This window comes from Pristiophorus japonicus, chromosome 21 (genome assembly GCF_044704955.1).
Source record: "Pristiophorus japonicus isolate sPriJap1 chromosome 21, sPriJap1.hap1, whole genome shotgun sequence".
Classification (NCBI taxonomy): Eukaryota; Metazoa; Chordata; class Chondrichthyes; family Pristiophoridae; genus Pristiophorus; species Pristiophorus japonicus.
In genome coordinates, this window is record NC_091997.1 from 40,944,184 (window position 1) to 40,959,722 (window position 15,539).

Genomic DNA, 15,539 nt, shown 5'->3' on the forward strand with positions numbered 1-15,539 from the left:
AAATGGCCTACTCCTGCTCCTATTTCTTATGTAGTATCCAACTGCTTAAGTGATTCCAGTGTCCTGTCCTCGCCTACCATTCCTGGCAACATGCTCCACCAGTTCATTAGTCTCTATGTAAAGAAATACTTCCTGACATCTGATTAAACTTGTTCTCCACAACCTTAAACCTGTGTTCTCTTGTCCAGCAGCTCTGGCATATCTGATAGAATTGTTCTGAGTTTATTTCCTCTATCCTATTCGATAACTTACATACCTCCAAGATTCCTTGGAGATGTTTTTTTTTTAAGGCTCAACCCCAGCCTCCAGCCTACACAGTTACACAAAGAGCCACACAAGTTTACAGCACAGGAAGCCATTCGACTGACTGTGCTCATCCTATCTCTTTACCAGAGCAATCCAAAACTAACCTAACTGTCTCACCGTCTCCTCATAGCCCTATATCTCCCACCGCTTCAAATATCATCCAATTTTCTCTTAGAAAATGCAATGATTTCTGCCTCAGCCAGTTCCCATGGCAAAGCATTCCAAACTTCAACAACTCTCCAGGTAAAGCAATGTCTCCTAACTTCTCTTCTTACTCCTCATGACAATTTTAAATTGGATGATCCCTCATCACTGACTCCCCAACCAGAAGAAATAGTATTCACCCCAATCAAATTCCTTCATATCCTTAAAGCCTCAATTAAATGTTGTCTTTGCATTCTCTGTTCCTATGGAAGTAGGGGAAAATTGAACAAGGCTGGACTTAAAACACATAGAGCCGTTATATAATCTTTATAAGCAAGTTCAAAATTCACTACGTATCATGCACAATACTTAATTGTAACTGCAGATAGGGGAAATGTACATCAAACTACAGTGGGTAAATGGAGGGTTCTTATGCTAAGTACTGGTCTCAGATTTGTACTGGTCAAGTGTGATGCAGGACCAGCAGGCCTGAGTTATACAACTAGCTCCATGTTACTATCTGTCCAAGGGCAAGGGAGGTTTGCACACTTGGGCTTGTTCTGCTCACCGAGCTCTTAATTCCAGTTACATGCTAATTAAGAGGGAGCCACCGGGAATACCACCTCTCTGCTAACATTAAAAGCTTTTAAAATTTAGCTATGAACTGGACTGCAGTTATACCGTGTGGACCCCAAGAGATGCGCGTAGCAACCTGACTCAGTGGTAATGTTCTCACCTCTGGGTTAGAAGCTTGTGGGTTCCAACGGCATGACAGACGTCAACACATTCTCTCAGGTGACACTTCAGCGTGGTACTGAGGGACTGCTCTCTATTCTTGGAGAGCTGTCCTTCGGATGAGACATTAAACCTACTGAGGTGGACGTAAAAGACCCCTTGGATCTTTTTTTGAAGAAGAGCAGGTAATTCTCCCAGTGTCCTGGTCAACATTCATGCCCCGACCAACACCGCTAAAACAGATCAGCTGATTATTGGGACCACGTGATGACTATCACGTTTGCCTACATAAAACAGTGACTACACTTCAAAAGTAGCTCATTGGCTGCAAAATGCTTTGGAACACTCTGAGGACAGGAGGAACTCTACAGAAATGCAAGTTCTTTCTTCACCTCCTGGAGGTACTCTCAGAATTCTTACCAGAAAACAATGTCAGATTATTGATCCAACTACTAAGTCAAGTTGGGGAGACTAAACGCAGATCGGATGATCGCTTTGCGGAACACCTTCATTCAGTCTGTAAGCGTGACCCCGATCTTCCGGTCGCCTGTCACTTTAATTCTCCAGTCCATTCCCACTCTGACCTCGGTCTCCTCCACTGTTCCAATGAAGCTCAACGCAAGCTTGAGAAACAGCACCTCATCTTTCGTCTCGCCACTTTACAGCCTCCGGACTCAACATCGAGTTCAACAATTTCAGACCATAACTTTTGTCTCTTTTTTTCCCCTTTTCTTCCTTTTTTACACCCCCCCTGCTTTTCATTGTTTCTCTTTCCCATGGCAGCTGGTGATGATTCCGCCATTCACACCCTCTCTAGACTCATCTTTTATTTGCTAATTTGTGCCATTACCATCTCATTTTTGCCCATCATCCCTTTTGTCTCTTAAATCACTCCTGCCTTCCACCCTATCACAGACCTTCCCTGTTGTTCTTTCCTCTCTCCCCCTTTCAGTGCCCCTGCACTTAAGAATCTGTTCCGTCTCAAACTTTTCCAGTTCTGACGAAGGGTCACAGACCCGAAACGTTAACTCGATTTCTCCCCCCCACAGCTGCTGCCTGACATGTTGAATATTTCCAGCATTTTCTGTTTTTATTTCAGATTCCAGCATCCGCAGCATTTTGCTTTTGTACTAAGTCATATTGCTGGTTTTGTGTGGACACCCCCCACTTAAAAGTTGCTTGGCAAGGATGCAAATTAGGCAGCAATGTTCCTGTTGTCCATCTGGGCAGAAATGCAAAACTAGTATTTTGAGATGCTATTGCTCTAGGTCCCACATGAGGAAAATGGAACAAAAACCAAAGTTCCGGTTGGTGTGCTTGTAATATTCTCCTGAATTTGAACCAGTCAACAGTGGTGCAAATTTACTGAACTACCACTGGATCTGAAACAAAGATGTGTGACATGTGCTTCTTCCTCTACTGAAGAAGACAACTTGCATTGATGGTTTCAAAACTGAGGGCCTAGCACACATATAAATGACACACATATGCATCCAAAGCACCCTTGTGTATGTGCAAGAACACAGTATGCACCCATGCATATGTGCAAGAACATGGTGTACATAAATGTTTGTACACACCACAAAAATACATTGCAAAGAGCTGAGTACTTACTTCTTTGATGTGTAGAAATTCTGTGGATTCGAAGGAAATAGCCATGCCTTGGACAGGGACGTCATCATTCTGGGTGGGATTGTAGCCGACATTTGTTCGAACAGCAAATGCAACAGGCTTAGTCTACAACAAAACAGAATACAGCTAAGGCTGCTGTGATGATGATCTGTCACCCACCCAATTAACACATAAAATGCCTTGAAAAGAGAATCAAATTCAGGACACCGTGACAGTACAAGTAGCGGAGCAGTGGTACACATCCGTGATTATCTTCACTGCTGAGTTCTCTATCTTGGCTCTATTGCTGTGGGGAACTGCCAAGTGGAGGCCAAGATGCAAGAGGCAGAAAGTTTAGAACCAAGTTATTGGCACTCTGCATGCATGAGCAATTGAGACTGTGCGGACTCATTGCACAGTGCCTTTACAGCCAACAGAAAGTCAAGACTCGAATCCCATCAGCTTGGGCTGAATTCAAACACAAGTCTGTGTGATTAATGGAGAGTGCTGTGGCCAGCTACGCTACCCAGTCCCCAATCGAACACAAGAGCCTTTCATCCCATCGTAAAGCGTTTTGAGATGTTCAGTGGTCGTGAAAGGTGCTATATAAATGCAAGCCTTTCTTTTCTTTATCATCTGGGTTGAATTTGAGCTCAGGACTCAGGAGAATGTTAATCTTCAGTACACCATGCAAAGTCCGTTGTGTGTGTCTGCCAGGCTATGGTCGGAGCTTACACTATTACAGGAACAAACCCAAAGCTGATACATGCTTACAAAGGTGAGGTAGTCTAAAATGTCTGCCCAAATCCAAGCTCCTTGATTTGCGATGAGGGTGCCTGCAGCTGATCTGTGCAAAAAGGGTCCCCCTCACAAACTTAGTTGGGAGGAAAAATGCTCGTCAATCCACTTGCTCGGATATTTCCAGAATATGAGCTCTGCCACCTATCCTTTACACCACCAGCTATTTCTTAAATGAGTTCCGTGTAATGGTTTGTAATTTATTTCTACACAACTGCAGCCTGTCTCAAACTTTATTACAAAATGTCAGCTCCCATCTCAGAGTACATCAAGTTTTTATATCAATCCCATCACCAGATGCCTCTATTCACATTTATACATATTACATCCAGTATCCTTGTCTCAACCATCCTTCCTGCCAAGCTGTTCCAGCTGTTGGCACTTTGTGTCACAGAATCATAGAAATTTACAGCACGGAAGGAGGCCATTTGGCCCATCGTGTCCCGCCGGCCGACAGACAAAGAGCTATCCAGCCTAATCCCACTTTCCAGCTCTTAGTCCATAGCCGTATAGGTTACGGCACTTCAAGTGCACATCCAAGTATATTTTAAATGTGGTGAGGGTTTCTGCCTCAACCAACCTTTCAGGCAGTGAGTTCCACACCACCACCACCCTCCGGGTGAAGAAAATTTCCCTCAATCCCCCTCTAATTCTACCAATTACTTTAAATCTATGCCCCCTGGTTGTTGACCCCTCTGCTAAGGGAAATAAGTCTGTCCTATCCATTCTATCTAGGCCCCTCAAAATTTCATACACCTCAATCAGGTCTCCCTTCAGCCTCCTCTGTTCCAAAGAAAACCAACCCAGCCAATCCAATCTTTCCTCATAGCTAAAACTCTCCAGTCCAGGCAACATCCTCGTAAATCTCCTCGGCACCCTTTCTAGTGCAATCACATAATTCCTGTGATGTGGTGACCAGAACTGCACGCAGTACTCTAGCTGTGGCCTAACTAGTGTTTCATACAGTTCAAGCATAACCTCCCTGCTCTTGCATTCTGTGCCTCGGCTAATAAAGGCAATATTCCGTATGCCTTCTTAACCATCTTATCTACCTGTCCTGCTACCTTCAGGGATCTGTGGACCTTCAATCCAAGGTCCCTTTGTTCCACTACACTTCTCAGTGTCCTAACATTTAATGTGTATTCCCTTGCCTTGTTAGCCCTCCCCAAATGCATTACCTCACACTTCTCCGGATTGAATTCCATTTGCCACTGTTCTGCCCACCTGACCAGTTCATTTGATATCTTCCTGCAGGATACAGCTTTCTTTTTCATTATCAACCACACAGCCAATTTTAGTGTCATCTGCAAACTTCTTAATCATACCCACTACATTCAAGTCTAGATCAATGATGTACACCACAAAAAGCAAGGGACCAGTACTGAGAGTGAGAGGAAGTATTAAGGGTAAATATCAGCTTTGAAAGTAGATAAATCCCCAGGCCCGGATGAAATGTATCACAGACTGTTAAGAGAAGCAAAAGAGGAAATAGCAGAGGCTCTGACCATCATTTTCCAATCCTCTCTGGCTACAGGTGTGGTGCCAGAGAACTGGAAGACTGTTAATGTAGTACCTTTGTTTAAAAAGGGAGAATGGGATAGACTGAGTAATTACAGGCCAGTCATTCTAACAACAGTGGTGTAAATATTATTGGAAAAAATTCTGAGGGACAGGATAAATCTTCATTTAGAAAGACACGGATTAATCAAAGGTAGTCAGCATGGATTTGTTAATGCAGAACTAAATTGGAAACAGTCTTCCAGTCACAAAAACACCCATCAACCATTACCCTTTGCTTCCTGCCTCTGAGCCAATTATAGATCCAACGCCACTTTGCCCTGGATTGTTTACTTTCATGACCAGTCTGCCATGTGGGACCTTATCAAGAACTTTGCTAAAATCCATATACACTACATCATATGCACTGCCCTCATCGACCCTCCTTGTTACCTCCTCAAAAAATTCAATCAAGTTAGCCAGACACGACCTTCCCTTAACAAATCCATGCTGGCTGCCCTTGATTAATCTGTGTCTTTCTAAATGAAGATTTATCCTGTCCCTCAGAAATTTTTCCAATAATTTTTCCACCACTGACGTTAGGATGACTGGCCTGTAATTACTTGGTCTATCCCATTCTCCTTTTTTAAACAAAGGTACTACATTAACAGTCTTCCAGTTCTCCGGCACCACACTTGTAGCCAGAGAGGATTGAAAAATGGTCAGAGCCTCTGCTATTTCCTCTTTTGCTTCTCTTAACAGCCTGGGATACATTTCATCCAGGCCTGTGGATTTATCCACTTTCAAAGCTGATATTTCCCCTTAATACTTCCTCTCCACTATGTTTATTTCATCTAACATTTCACACTCCTCCTCCCGATTGCAATGTCTGCATTGCCCCTCTCCTATGTGAAAACAGACGCAAAGTATTCATTAAGAACCATACCTACGTTTTCCACCTCCACACACAGATTATCTTTATGGTCTCTAATAGGCCCTACTCTTTCTTTAGTTATCCTCTTGCTGTTCATGTATTTATAAACATCTTTGGGGTTTCCTTGATTTTACTTGCCAAAAATTTTTCATGCTCTCTCTTTGCTTTCCTAATTTCTTTTTTAATTTTACCCCAGTACTTTCTATACTCCTCTAGAATTTCTGCAGTATTGAACCCATGGTATCTGTCATAAGCCTCTCTTTTTTTCTTTATCCTACACTGTATGTCCCTCGACATCCAGGGGGCTCTAGATTTGTTAGTTACACTCTTTTTCTTTAAGGGAACATACTCGCTCTGAACCCTCCGGATTGCCTCCTTGAATGTCTCCCACTGCTCTGACACTGATTTACCTTCAAGTAGCTGTTTCCAGTCCACTATGGCTAAATCACCTCTCAGCTTATCAAAATTGGCTTTTCCCCAATTGAGAACTTTTATTCCTGTTCTATCTTTGTCCTTTTCCTTAACTACCCTAAATCTAGCTGAATTATGATCACTAGCACCAAAATGCTCTCCCACTGATACCCCTTCTACCTGCCCAGCATTCTCTAAAATTAAGTTTAGAACCACTCTCTCCCTTGTTGGGCTTGCTACATACTGGCCAAAAAAGTTTTCCTGAATGCATTTTAGGAATTCCACACCCTCTATACAGTTCACTCTAATTTTATCCCAGTTAATATTGGGGTAGTTGAAATCCCTTACTAATACTGCCCTATAGTTTTTGGTGCTTCCTAATGCTTATCTTCAACTTATTTTCCACAACCCCCAAACACTTATCTTTGCTTATGAAGGTGAGGGGTATCACTGCAGGGGAATGGAACCCTTCCCAATTCAGGCTCTCCATCAAGCACTCCAAGGTCAGGTATAGTTCAGCAGAACAACGCTGCCTCCACTCTGCCACAACTAACTGAGAATCAGAAGAGCTGTCTCATCCTTGGGCCTATCTGAGTGACACTGCCAATTAATACCTAATTAGGGACAGCTTTGTGGTGTAGGCCTATGCTAATTTGGAAACGGATCGAGACTGCCCAAAAATCATTTCACTTAGAACCTTTACAGCCAGTGGTCAGAAGATATTCATCTCATTAGTCTGGATTAGAGTTGAACTCCAGTCCCAGAGGTGAAAGGCTAGTGTTTAACTGCAGTCAGTTCGTTATCTGTCCCCTCTTGTACTGCTGCTTTGGTATATCTTTATCTTATTCATCATCATCACAGGCTGTCCCTTGGAATTGAGGAAGACTTGCTTCCGCTCCTGAAGTGAGTTCTTTTTGTGGCTGAATAGTCCAATATGAGAGCCACAGATTCTGTCACAGGTGGGACAGGTAGTCGTTGAGGAAAGGGGTGGGTGGAACTGGTTTGCCGCACGCTCTTTCTGCTGTCTGCGCTTGATTTCTGCATGCTCTCGCCCCTCTCGGATGCACTTCCTCCATTTAGGGCGGTCTTGGGCCAGGGACTCCCAGGTGTCAGTGGGGATGTTGCACTTTATCAGGGAGGCTTTGGGGGTGTCCTTGTAGTGTTTCCGCTGCCCACCTTTGGCTCGTTTGCTGTGAAGGAGCTCCGAGTAGAGCACCCTCTTTGGGAGTCTCGTGTCTGGCATGTGGACTATGTGACCTGCCCAGCAGAGCTGATCGAGTGTGGTCAGTGCTTCAATGCTGGGGATGTTAGCCTGAATGAGGACGCTGATATTGGTGCGCCTGTCCTCCCAGCGGATTTGTAGGATCTTGCGGAGACATCGTTGGTGATATTTCTCCAGCAACTTGAGGTGTCCACTGTACATGGACCATGTCTCTGAGCGATACAGGAGGGCAGGTATTTCTAGAGCCCTGTATGAGCTTGGTGACAGTTTTGAGGGCCTGATCTTCAAACACTCTTTTCCTCAGGCGGCCGAAGGCTGCACTGGCGCACTGGAGGCAGTGTTCGATCTCATCGTCGATGCCTGTTCTTGTTGATATGAGGCTCCCGAGATATGGGAAGTGGTCCACGTTGTCCAGGGCTGCACCGTGGAGCTTGATGACTGGGGGGCAGTGCTGTGCAGTGAGGACAGGCTGGTGGAGGACCTTTGTCTTATGGATGTTTAGCGTAAGGCCCATGCTTTTGTACACCTCAGTAAATACGTCGACGAAGTCCTGGAGTGCAGCCTCTATTTGTGCGCAGATGCAGGCATCGTCCACGTACTGTAGCCCGACGACAGGGGTTGGGGTGGTCTTGGATCTGGCCTGGAGACGGCAAAGGTTGAATAGGTTCCCACTGGTTCTGTAGTTTAGTTCCACTCCAGCGGGGAACTTGTTGACTGAGGTGGAGCATGACAGCGAGGAAGATTGAGAAGAGGGTTAGGGCGATGACGCACCCCCGTTTGACTTAAGTATGTACTGTACACACACATGCATCTTTCCGCAGAAATCAGCAAGTATACAGAGGACTTTAAATTCCACTATTAAATCTGGGAGATCCACTTTGTTGAGTATTTTCCCCACAGTAGTCCTCTGCACTCCCACCATGTTTGACCAACAACAAACAATAGCCGGCAGGGTAGGCAGTTAAAATTGGCCGGGTGCCTTACCCGGATATTATGATGAACCTGTACTCAACTGGAGTATTGTGTCCAATTCTGGGCACCGCATTTTAGGAAAGATGTGAAGGCCTTAGAGAAGGTGCAGAAAAGATTTACAAGAATGATTCCAGGGATGAGGGACTTCAGTTACATGGATAGACTGCAGAAGTTGGGATTGTTCTCCTTAGAGCAGTGAAGGTTGAGAGGAAATTTGATCGAGGTGTTCAAAATTATGAAGGGGTCGAGACAGAGTAGATCGAGAGAAACTGTTCCCATTGTCGGGAGGGTCAAGAACCAGAGGCCACAGATTTAAGGCGATTGGCAAAAGAACCAAAAGCGACATAAGAAAAAACTTGGTTACACAGTGGGTGGTTAGGATCTGGAATGCACTGCCTGAAAGGGCGGTGTAAGCAGACTCAATCGTGACTTTCAAAAGGCAATTGGATAAGTACCTGAAGGAAAAGAATTTTCAGAGCTACGGGGAAAGGGCGGGGAGTGGGACTACTGAAGTGCTCTTGCAGAGAGCCGGCATGGGCTCGACAGGCCGAATGGCCTCCTTCCATACGGTAACCATTCTCTGATTCTACCCGCAGATGGCCCGACTGGATTCCGCATTCTTCCATTTTAACCTGCTCTCCTGAACAGGCGGCAACAGGACCTGGAGCAAGCCAGCGGGGTCCTTCTTCAAATATGCAGATTGGGTTATGAGGACATCACCGAGTCTCAACTGCTACTCTAACCGCGGCCTGAGTGGGGAAACCGCTGAGGCGTTCCCTCCGGCGAAGACAGTGGGAATGTGAGCCAGGACCAGAAGAGGCCATTTTAGATAAGCTGTTTTTTTTACTTTCCTGGTGGGGCCAGGAGGAGCAGGAGTGGAGGGTGTTACTATCTCCTCCAGCCTTGCAACCCGCTGTGATCTCTGCACTCCTCCAATTCTGGTCTCTTGCGCATTCCCTGATTTCCTTTGCTCCACCACTGGCAGTCTTCAGCTGCCTAGGCCCCAAGCTCTGGAATTCCCGCCCTAAACCTCTCTGTCTTTCTTTTCTCCTTTAAGACATTCATTAAAACTTACCTCTTCGACTATACCTTCGGTCACCTGCCCTAATATCTCCTCCGTTGGCTCGGTGTCAGATTTTGTATGATAACGTTCCTGTGAAGTGACTTGGGACATTTACTACATTAAAGGTGCTATATAAATTGTTGTTGTTGACGACGTGTTTTCCGGCCTGTGTTCAGACAGCAGGGGAGGCTTAGGAATGGGATATGCAATGTGGGACAAACCATCATAGTCATTATTGTCGTTGTCATCATTATCATACAATCATAGAATGATACAGGACAGGAGGAGGCCAGAAAGAGCTATCCAATTAGTCCCACTCCTCCGCTCTTTTCCCACAGCCCTGCAAATGTTTCCTCTTCAAGAATTGATCCAATTCCCGTCATGAAAGTCACTATTGAATTTGCTTCCACCACCCTTTAAGGCAATGCATTCCAGCTCATAACAACTCGTTGCATAATTATTTTCCCTCATGTCGCCTCTGGTTCTTCTGCCAATTACCATAGGTCTTCAGAAATAATTCACGTTTACATCAAGTATCTCTTCAGTGGGTGTCTGCGATGAGTATTCTAATTCATTTAGACACTCTATTTTCTTGCCCTTTCTGGAAAGTTGAGCAGTCTGAAGTATGATAAAGTAGCAGTACACAAGTATAGAGAAACTCTCAGTGTACCGACTGCAGCACCAGGGAGCTGGGCACAGCAGACACCCGTAAGGGAATCAAACAACATGGTCACATAAAATGAACGTCAATGAACCAACGTGGTACTTGCGCCAACCTTTGCAATTTTAACTCATTCTATCCCAGGACCTAAACACAACAAAAGTGAGCATTTGCACACCGCTTTAATGTAGAAGCACATCCCAAAGCACTTTGCAGAGGCACAACCAAAGAAATAAGTCAAACTGGGCTCTTTGAGGGAAGACCACACTAGGCAGTGCACTTACCGATTGAAAACTGGGGGAGCCCCTATTTTGCTTGAATCGTTCCATCATTGTGCGTGTACTCTTTGTCATTTAGGAGCTGTGGGGTTTGGGTTTCATTGTGTGCCCAACACCAGATCAGTACTGCGGACCACAAGCCGTTCCCTTGGAGAAGGTCTGGAAACACGAGATGGCAGGCAGGGGAGGGAGTGCGATCTTACCTTTGCCTTTTCAAGTTGTGCCAAAGCCTGTCGCTCAGCTTCTTTGCGTAATGCCTCCCTGTCCTCCTCTAGAGAGATGTCAGAGTCTGATGGACGGCTGGTATAGGAGTCAGCTGAACCCTGAACAGAAAACAGAGAAAAGAAGAAAACATGTTTTAATGCCTTGCTGGTGTGTCGATTCCTCCCTTGTTCTACCATATTGTGATTTGCACTGATGATCTTTGGACACAATGAGACCAGATTCACATCTTAAATACACAATTGTCCTTTTAAACAAACCCTCACATTTCATACACAATATTTAAAATAGTACAGTACCTATACTCTAATAATTTTGCTTTGAAAGATTGCCACTGATTCTTAATGTTATGGACTTATGTCACGAACATACTTCACACTTCAATATGATAACTGAAATGTTTAAACATTTGGGTGTTTAGCAGGGAGCGAGTTATAAGACTCACCCACTTGAATTTAAAAGTTTGAGATTCAAGGAGTTTACACAGGTACTCGGAACTTCAAGATCAGACAAACCCACAACTGATCACACAATGATCAGTTGCTTTTCCTAATATCAAGTGTGTGTGTGTGTTTGGAGGGTCGTGGGGGGCGGGGGGCGTGGGGGTTATTTTTTGTTCTATGTCTTTGAAGTCATTCACAAAAGGGTATTCATGTCCTGTGGTGGATTAAGTCTTCTGTTATGTTAGGTTACCAGAAATGAAAGTATTCATTACATACATGCCTGGAATAACAGATAACTGTTATTGGGATGGTGCGATTAGGGACGCCCTGTCGGGGGAGGGGAGGGTCCTGTCAATGCGTGTGCAGTCTACATAGAGCGCTGTTGGGGGGGCAGTCGGTGCAGACACAGTCATGGGGGGGGGGGGCGGGAGGGAGGGTGTCGGTGCAGACGCTGTGGGTGCGGGTGCTGTGGGGGAATGAGGGCAGTCGGTGCGGAGGCTGTTAATGTATTCCATAATTCATACAAGATTAAAATTGTCATGAATATTGAAGATTTATTAAGAAATAATCTGTTTTGACTGCAGGGACATTTTACATACTGGGCATATAGCAATAAACATGACTGCACATAAGTCGCACCAACTACTGAGCACATAATCTAGACCGACACCGGTACTGGGATAGGAGGGAGCTTTTCCGTCGCGATGGACTTCACTTCAACCAAGCTGGGGCTAGTGTCCTGGCAAATCGAATAACTAGAGCTATAGATAGAGCTTTAAACTACAGGTGGGGGGGGGGGGAAATCCAGTGAGCGTAAATTTAAAAAGTCAGAGAAAAGAGAATGCAAAAGTGCAGGATAGCAATATGGATAATGATAACCAGAGTGTGACAGGAAGGGACAGGAAGGGACAGGGCGTATAAACAAAATTAAAAGCTCTATATCTGAACGCACAAAGCATTCATAATAAGATAAATGAGTTGACGGCACAAATATGATCTGATCTCCATTACAGAGATGTGGCTGCAAGGTGACTAAGGCTGGGAACTGAATATTCAAGGGTATTTGCCATTTTGCAAGGATAGACAGAAAGGAAAAGGAGGTGGTGTAGCTCTGTAAATAAGGGATGAGATCAGTGCAGTAGTGAGAAATGATATTGGTTCAGAAGATCAAGATGTAGTTTGGGTGGAGATAAGAATAATAAGGGAAATAAGTCACTGATGGGAGTGGTCTACAGGCCCCCAAACAGCAGCCACATTAGGATAGAGTATAAATCAAGAAATAATGGGGGCTTGTAAGAAAGGTACGGCAATAATCATGGGCAATTTTAATCTTCATATTGATTGGAAAAATCAAATTTGCACAGGTATCCTTGAGGAAGAGTTCATAGAGTGCTGGTGGGATGGTCTCTTGGAACAATACGCTGTGGAATCAAACAGGGAGCAGACAATTTTAGATCTGGTAATGTGAAACGAGTCTGGATTAATTAATGCTCTCGTAATGAAGGACCCTCTTGGGAAGAGTGATCATAGCATGGTAGAATTTCAAATTTAGTTGGAGGGTGAGAAGGCTAGGTCTCAAAATAGTGTCCTGAACTTAAATAAAGGTAATTACAAAGGTATGAAGGCAGAGTTGGTTAAAGACTGGGAAAATATTTTACAGGGTAAGATGGTAAACATTTAAGGAAATATTTCATCACTCTCAGCAAAGTTATGTTCCAGTGAGAAACAAAGACTCTAAGAGAAGGATGAACCATCCCTGGCTAACTAAGGAAGTAAGGTATAGTATCAAATTGAAAACAAAAGCATACAATGTTGCGAAGAACAGAGGATTGGTAAATTTTTAGAAATCAGCAAACGACGACTAAAAAAATGAAAAAGACAGAAGATAGCATATGAGAATAAAGTAGCAAGAAATATAAAAACAGACAGGGTATATAAAAAGAAAGTGAGTAAATAAAGTAAACATTGGTCTCTTAGAGGATGAGACTGGGGAATTAATAATGGGAAACAGCAGAGACTTTGAACAAGTATTTTGCATGGTCTTCACGGTAAAAGACACTAAAAGCATCCCAATAATTGATATTCAAGGAGCTATTGGGGGGGAGAGGAACTTAAAACAATTACTATCACTAGAGATAAAGAACTAGGCAAACTAATAGAAACATAGAAACATAAAAAATAGGAGCAGGAGTAGGCCATTCGGCCCTTCGAGCCTGCACCGCCATTCAATAAGATCATGGCTGATCATTCCATCAGTACCCCTTTCCTGCTTTCTCTCCATACCCCTTGATCCCTTTAGCCGCAAGGGCCATATCTAACTCCCTCTTGAATATATCCAATGAACTGGCATCAAAAACTCTCTGAAGTGGGGAATTCCACAGGCTAACAACTCTGAGTGAAGAAGTTTCTCCTCATCTCAATTCTAAAAGGCCTATCCCTTATCCTAAGACTGTGTCCCCTGGTTCTGGACTTCCCCATCAACGGGAACATTCTTCCCGCATCCAACCTGTCCAGTCCCGTCAGAATCTTGTAAGATTCTATGAGATCCCCTCTCATCCTTCTAAACTCCAGTGTATAAAGGCCCAGTTGAACCAGTCTCTCCTCAGATGTCAGTCCTGCCATTCCGGGAATCAGTCTGGTGAACCTTTGCTGCACTGCCTCAATAGCAAGAATGTCCTTCCTCAGATTAGGAGACCAAAACTGAACACAATATTCCAGGTGTGGCCTCACCAAGGCCCTGTACAACTGCAGTAAGACCTCCTTGCTCCTATACTCAAATCCCCTAGCTAAGAAGGCCAACATACCATTTGCCTTCTTCACCGCCTGCTGTACTTGCATGCCAACTTTCAATTACTGATGAACCATGACACCCAGGTCTCGTTGCACCTCCCCTTTTCCTAATCTGCCGCCATTCAGATGATATTCTGCCTTCGTGTTTTTGCCCCACAAAATGGATAACCTCATATTTATCCACATTATACTGCATCTGCCATGCATTTTCCCAGTCACCTAACCTGTCCAAGTCACCTTTTAGCATCCTCCTCACAGCTCACACCGCCACCCAGTTTAGTGTCGTCTGCAAACTTGGAGATATTACACTCAATTCCTTCATCTAAATCATTAATGTATACTGTAAAAAACTGGGGTCCCAGCACTGAGCCCTCCAATGGTCACTGCCTGCCATTCTGAAAAGGACCCGTTTATCCCGACTCTCTGCTTCCTGTCTGCCAACCAGTTCTCTATCCACATCAGTACATTACCCCCAATACCATCTGCTTTGATTTTGCGCACAAATCTCTTGTGTGGGACCTTGTCAAAAGCCTTTTGAAAGTCCAAAATACACCACATCCACTGGTTCTCCCTTGTCCACTCTACTAGTTACATCCTCAAAAAATTCCAGAAGATTTGTCAAGCATGATTTCCCTTTCATAAATCTATGCTGACTTGGACCAAACCTGTCACTGCTTTCCAAATGCGCTGCTATTTCGTCTTTAATAATTGATTCCAACATTTTTCCCACTACTGATGTCAAGCTAACCAGTCTATAATTCCCTGTTTTCTCTCTCCCTCCTTTTTTAAACAGTGGTGTTACATTAGCTACCCTCCAGTCTATAGGAACTGATCCAGAGTCGACAGACTGTTGGAAAATGATCACCAATGCACCCACTATTTCTATGGCTACTTTCTTAAGTATTCTGGGATGCAGACTATCAGGCCCCGGGGATTTTTCGGCCTTCAATCCCATCAATTTCCCTAACACAATTTCCTGCTTTATAAGGATATGCTTCAGTTCCTCCTTCTCACTAGACCCTCGGTCCCCTAGTATTTCCGGAAGGTTATTTGTGTCTTCGTGAAAACAGAACCAAAGTATTTGTTTAACTGGTCCACCATTTCCTTGTTCCCCATTATAAATTCACCTGAATCTGACTGCAAGGGACCTACATTTGTTTTCACTAATCTTTTTCTCTTCACATATCTATAGAAGTTTGTGCAGTCAGTTTTTATGTTCCCAGCAAGTTTCCTCTCATACTCTATTTCCCCCCTCCTAATTAACCTCTTTGTCCTCTTCTGCTGTATTACAAATTTCTCCCAGTCCTCAGGTTTGCTGCTTTTCCTGGCCAATTTATAGGCCTCGTCCTTGGATTTAACACTATCCTTAATTTCCCTTGTTAGCCACGGTTGAGCCACCTTCCCAGTTTTATTTTTACTCCAGACAGGGATGTATAATTGTTGAAGTTCATC

At 44.2% G+C, this 15,539-nt stretch overlaps 1 protein-coding gene across 4 annotated transcripts in view; it reads right to left on the minus strand.

The window, feature by feature from the left end:
- cacnb1 (calcium channel, voltage-dependent, beta 1 subunit) overlaps positions 1–15,539 on the minus strand; it is a 132,067-nt gene that overhangs the window by 50,571 nt on the left and 65,957 nt on the right. For all 4 annotated transcript variants that reach the window (XM_070864683.1, XM_070864684.1, XM_070864682.1 and 1 more), the window contains exons 2-3: positions 10,836–10,955; positions 2,800–2,922 (exon numbers count right to left, since the gene is read on the minus strand). In XM_070864683.1, the coding sequence (XP_070720784.1) occupies positions 2,800–2,922; positions 10,836–10,955 (243 nt within the window). The remainder of the gene's footprint in view (positions 1–2,799; positions 2,923–10,835; positions 10,956–15,539) is intronic.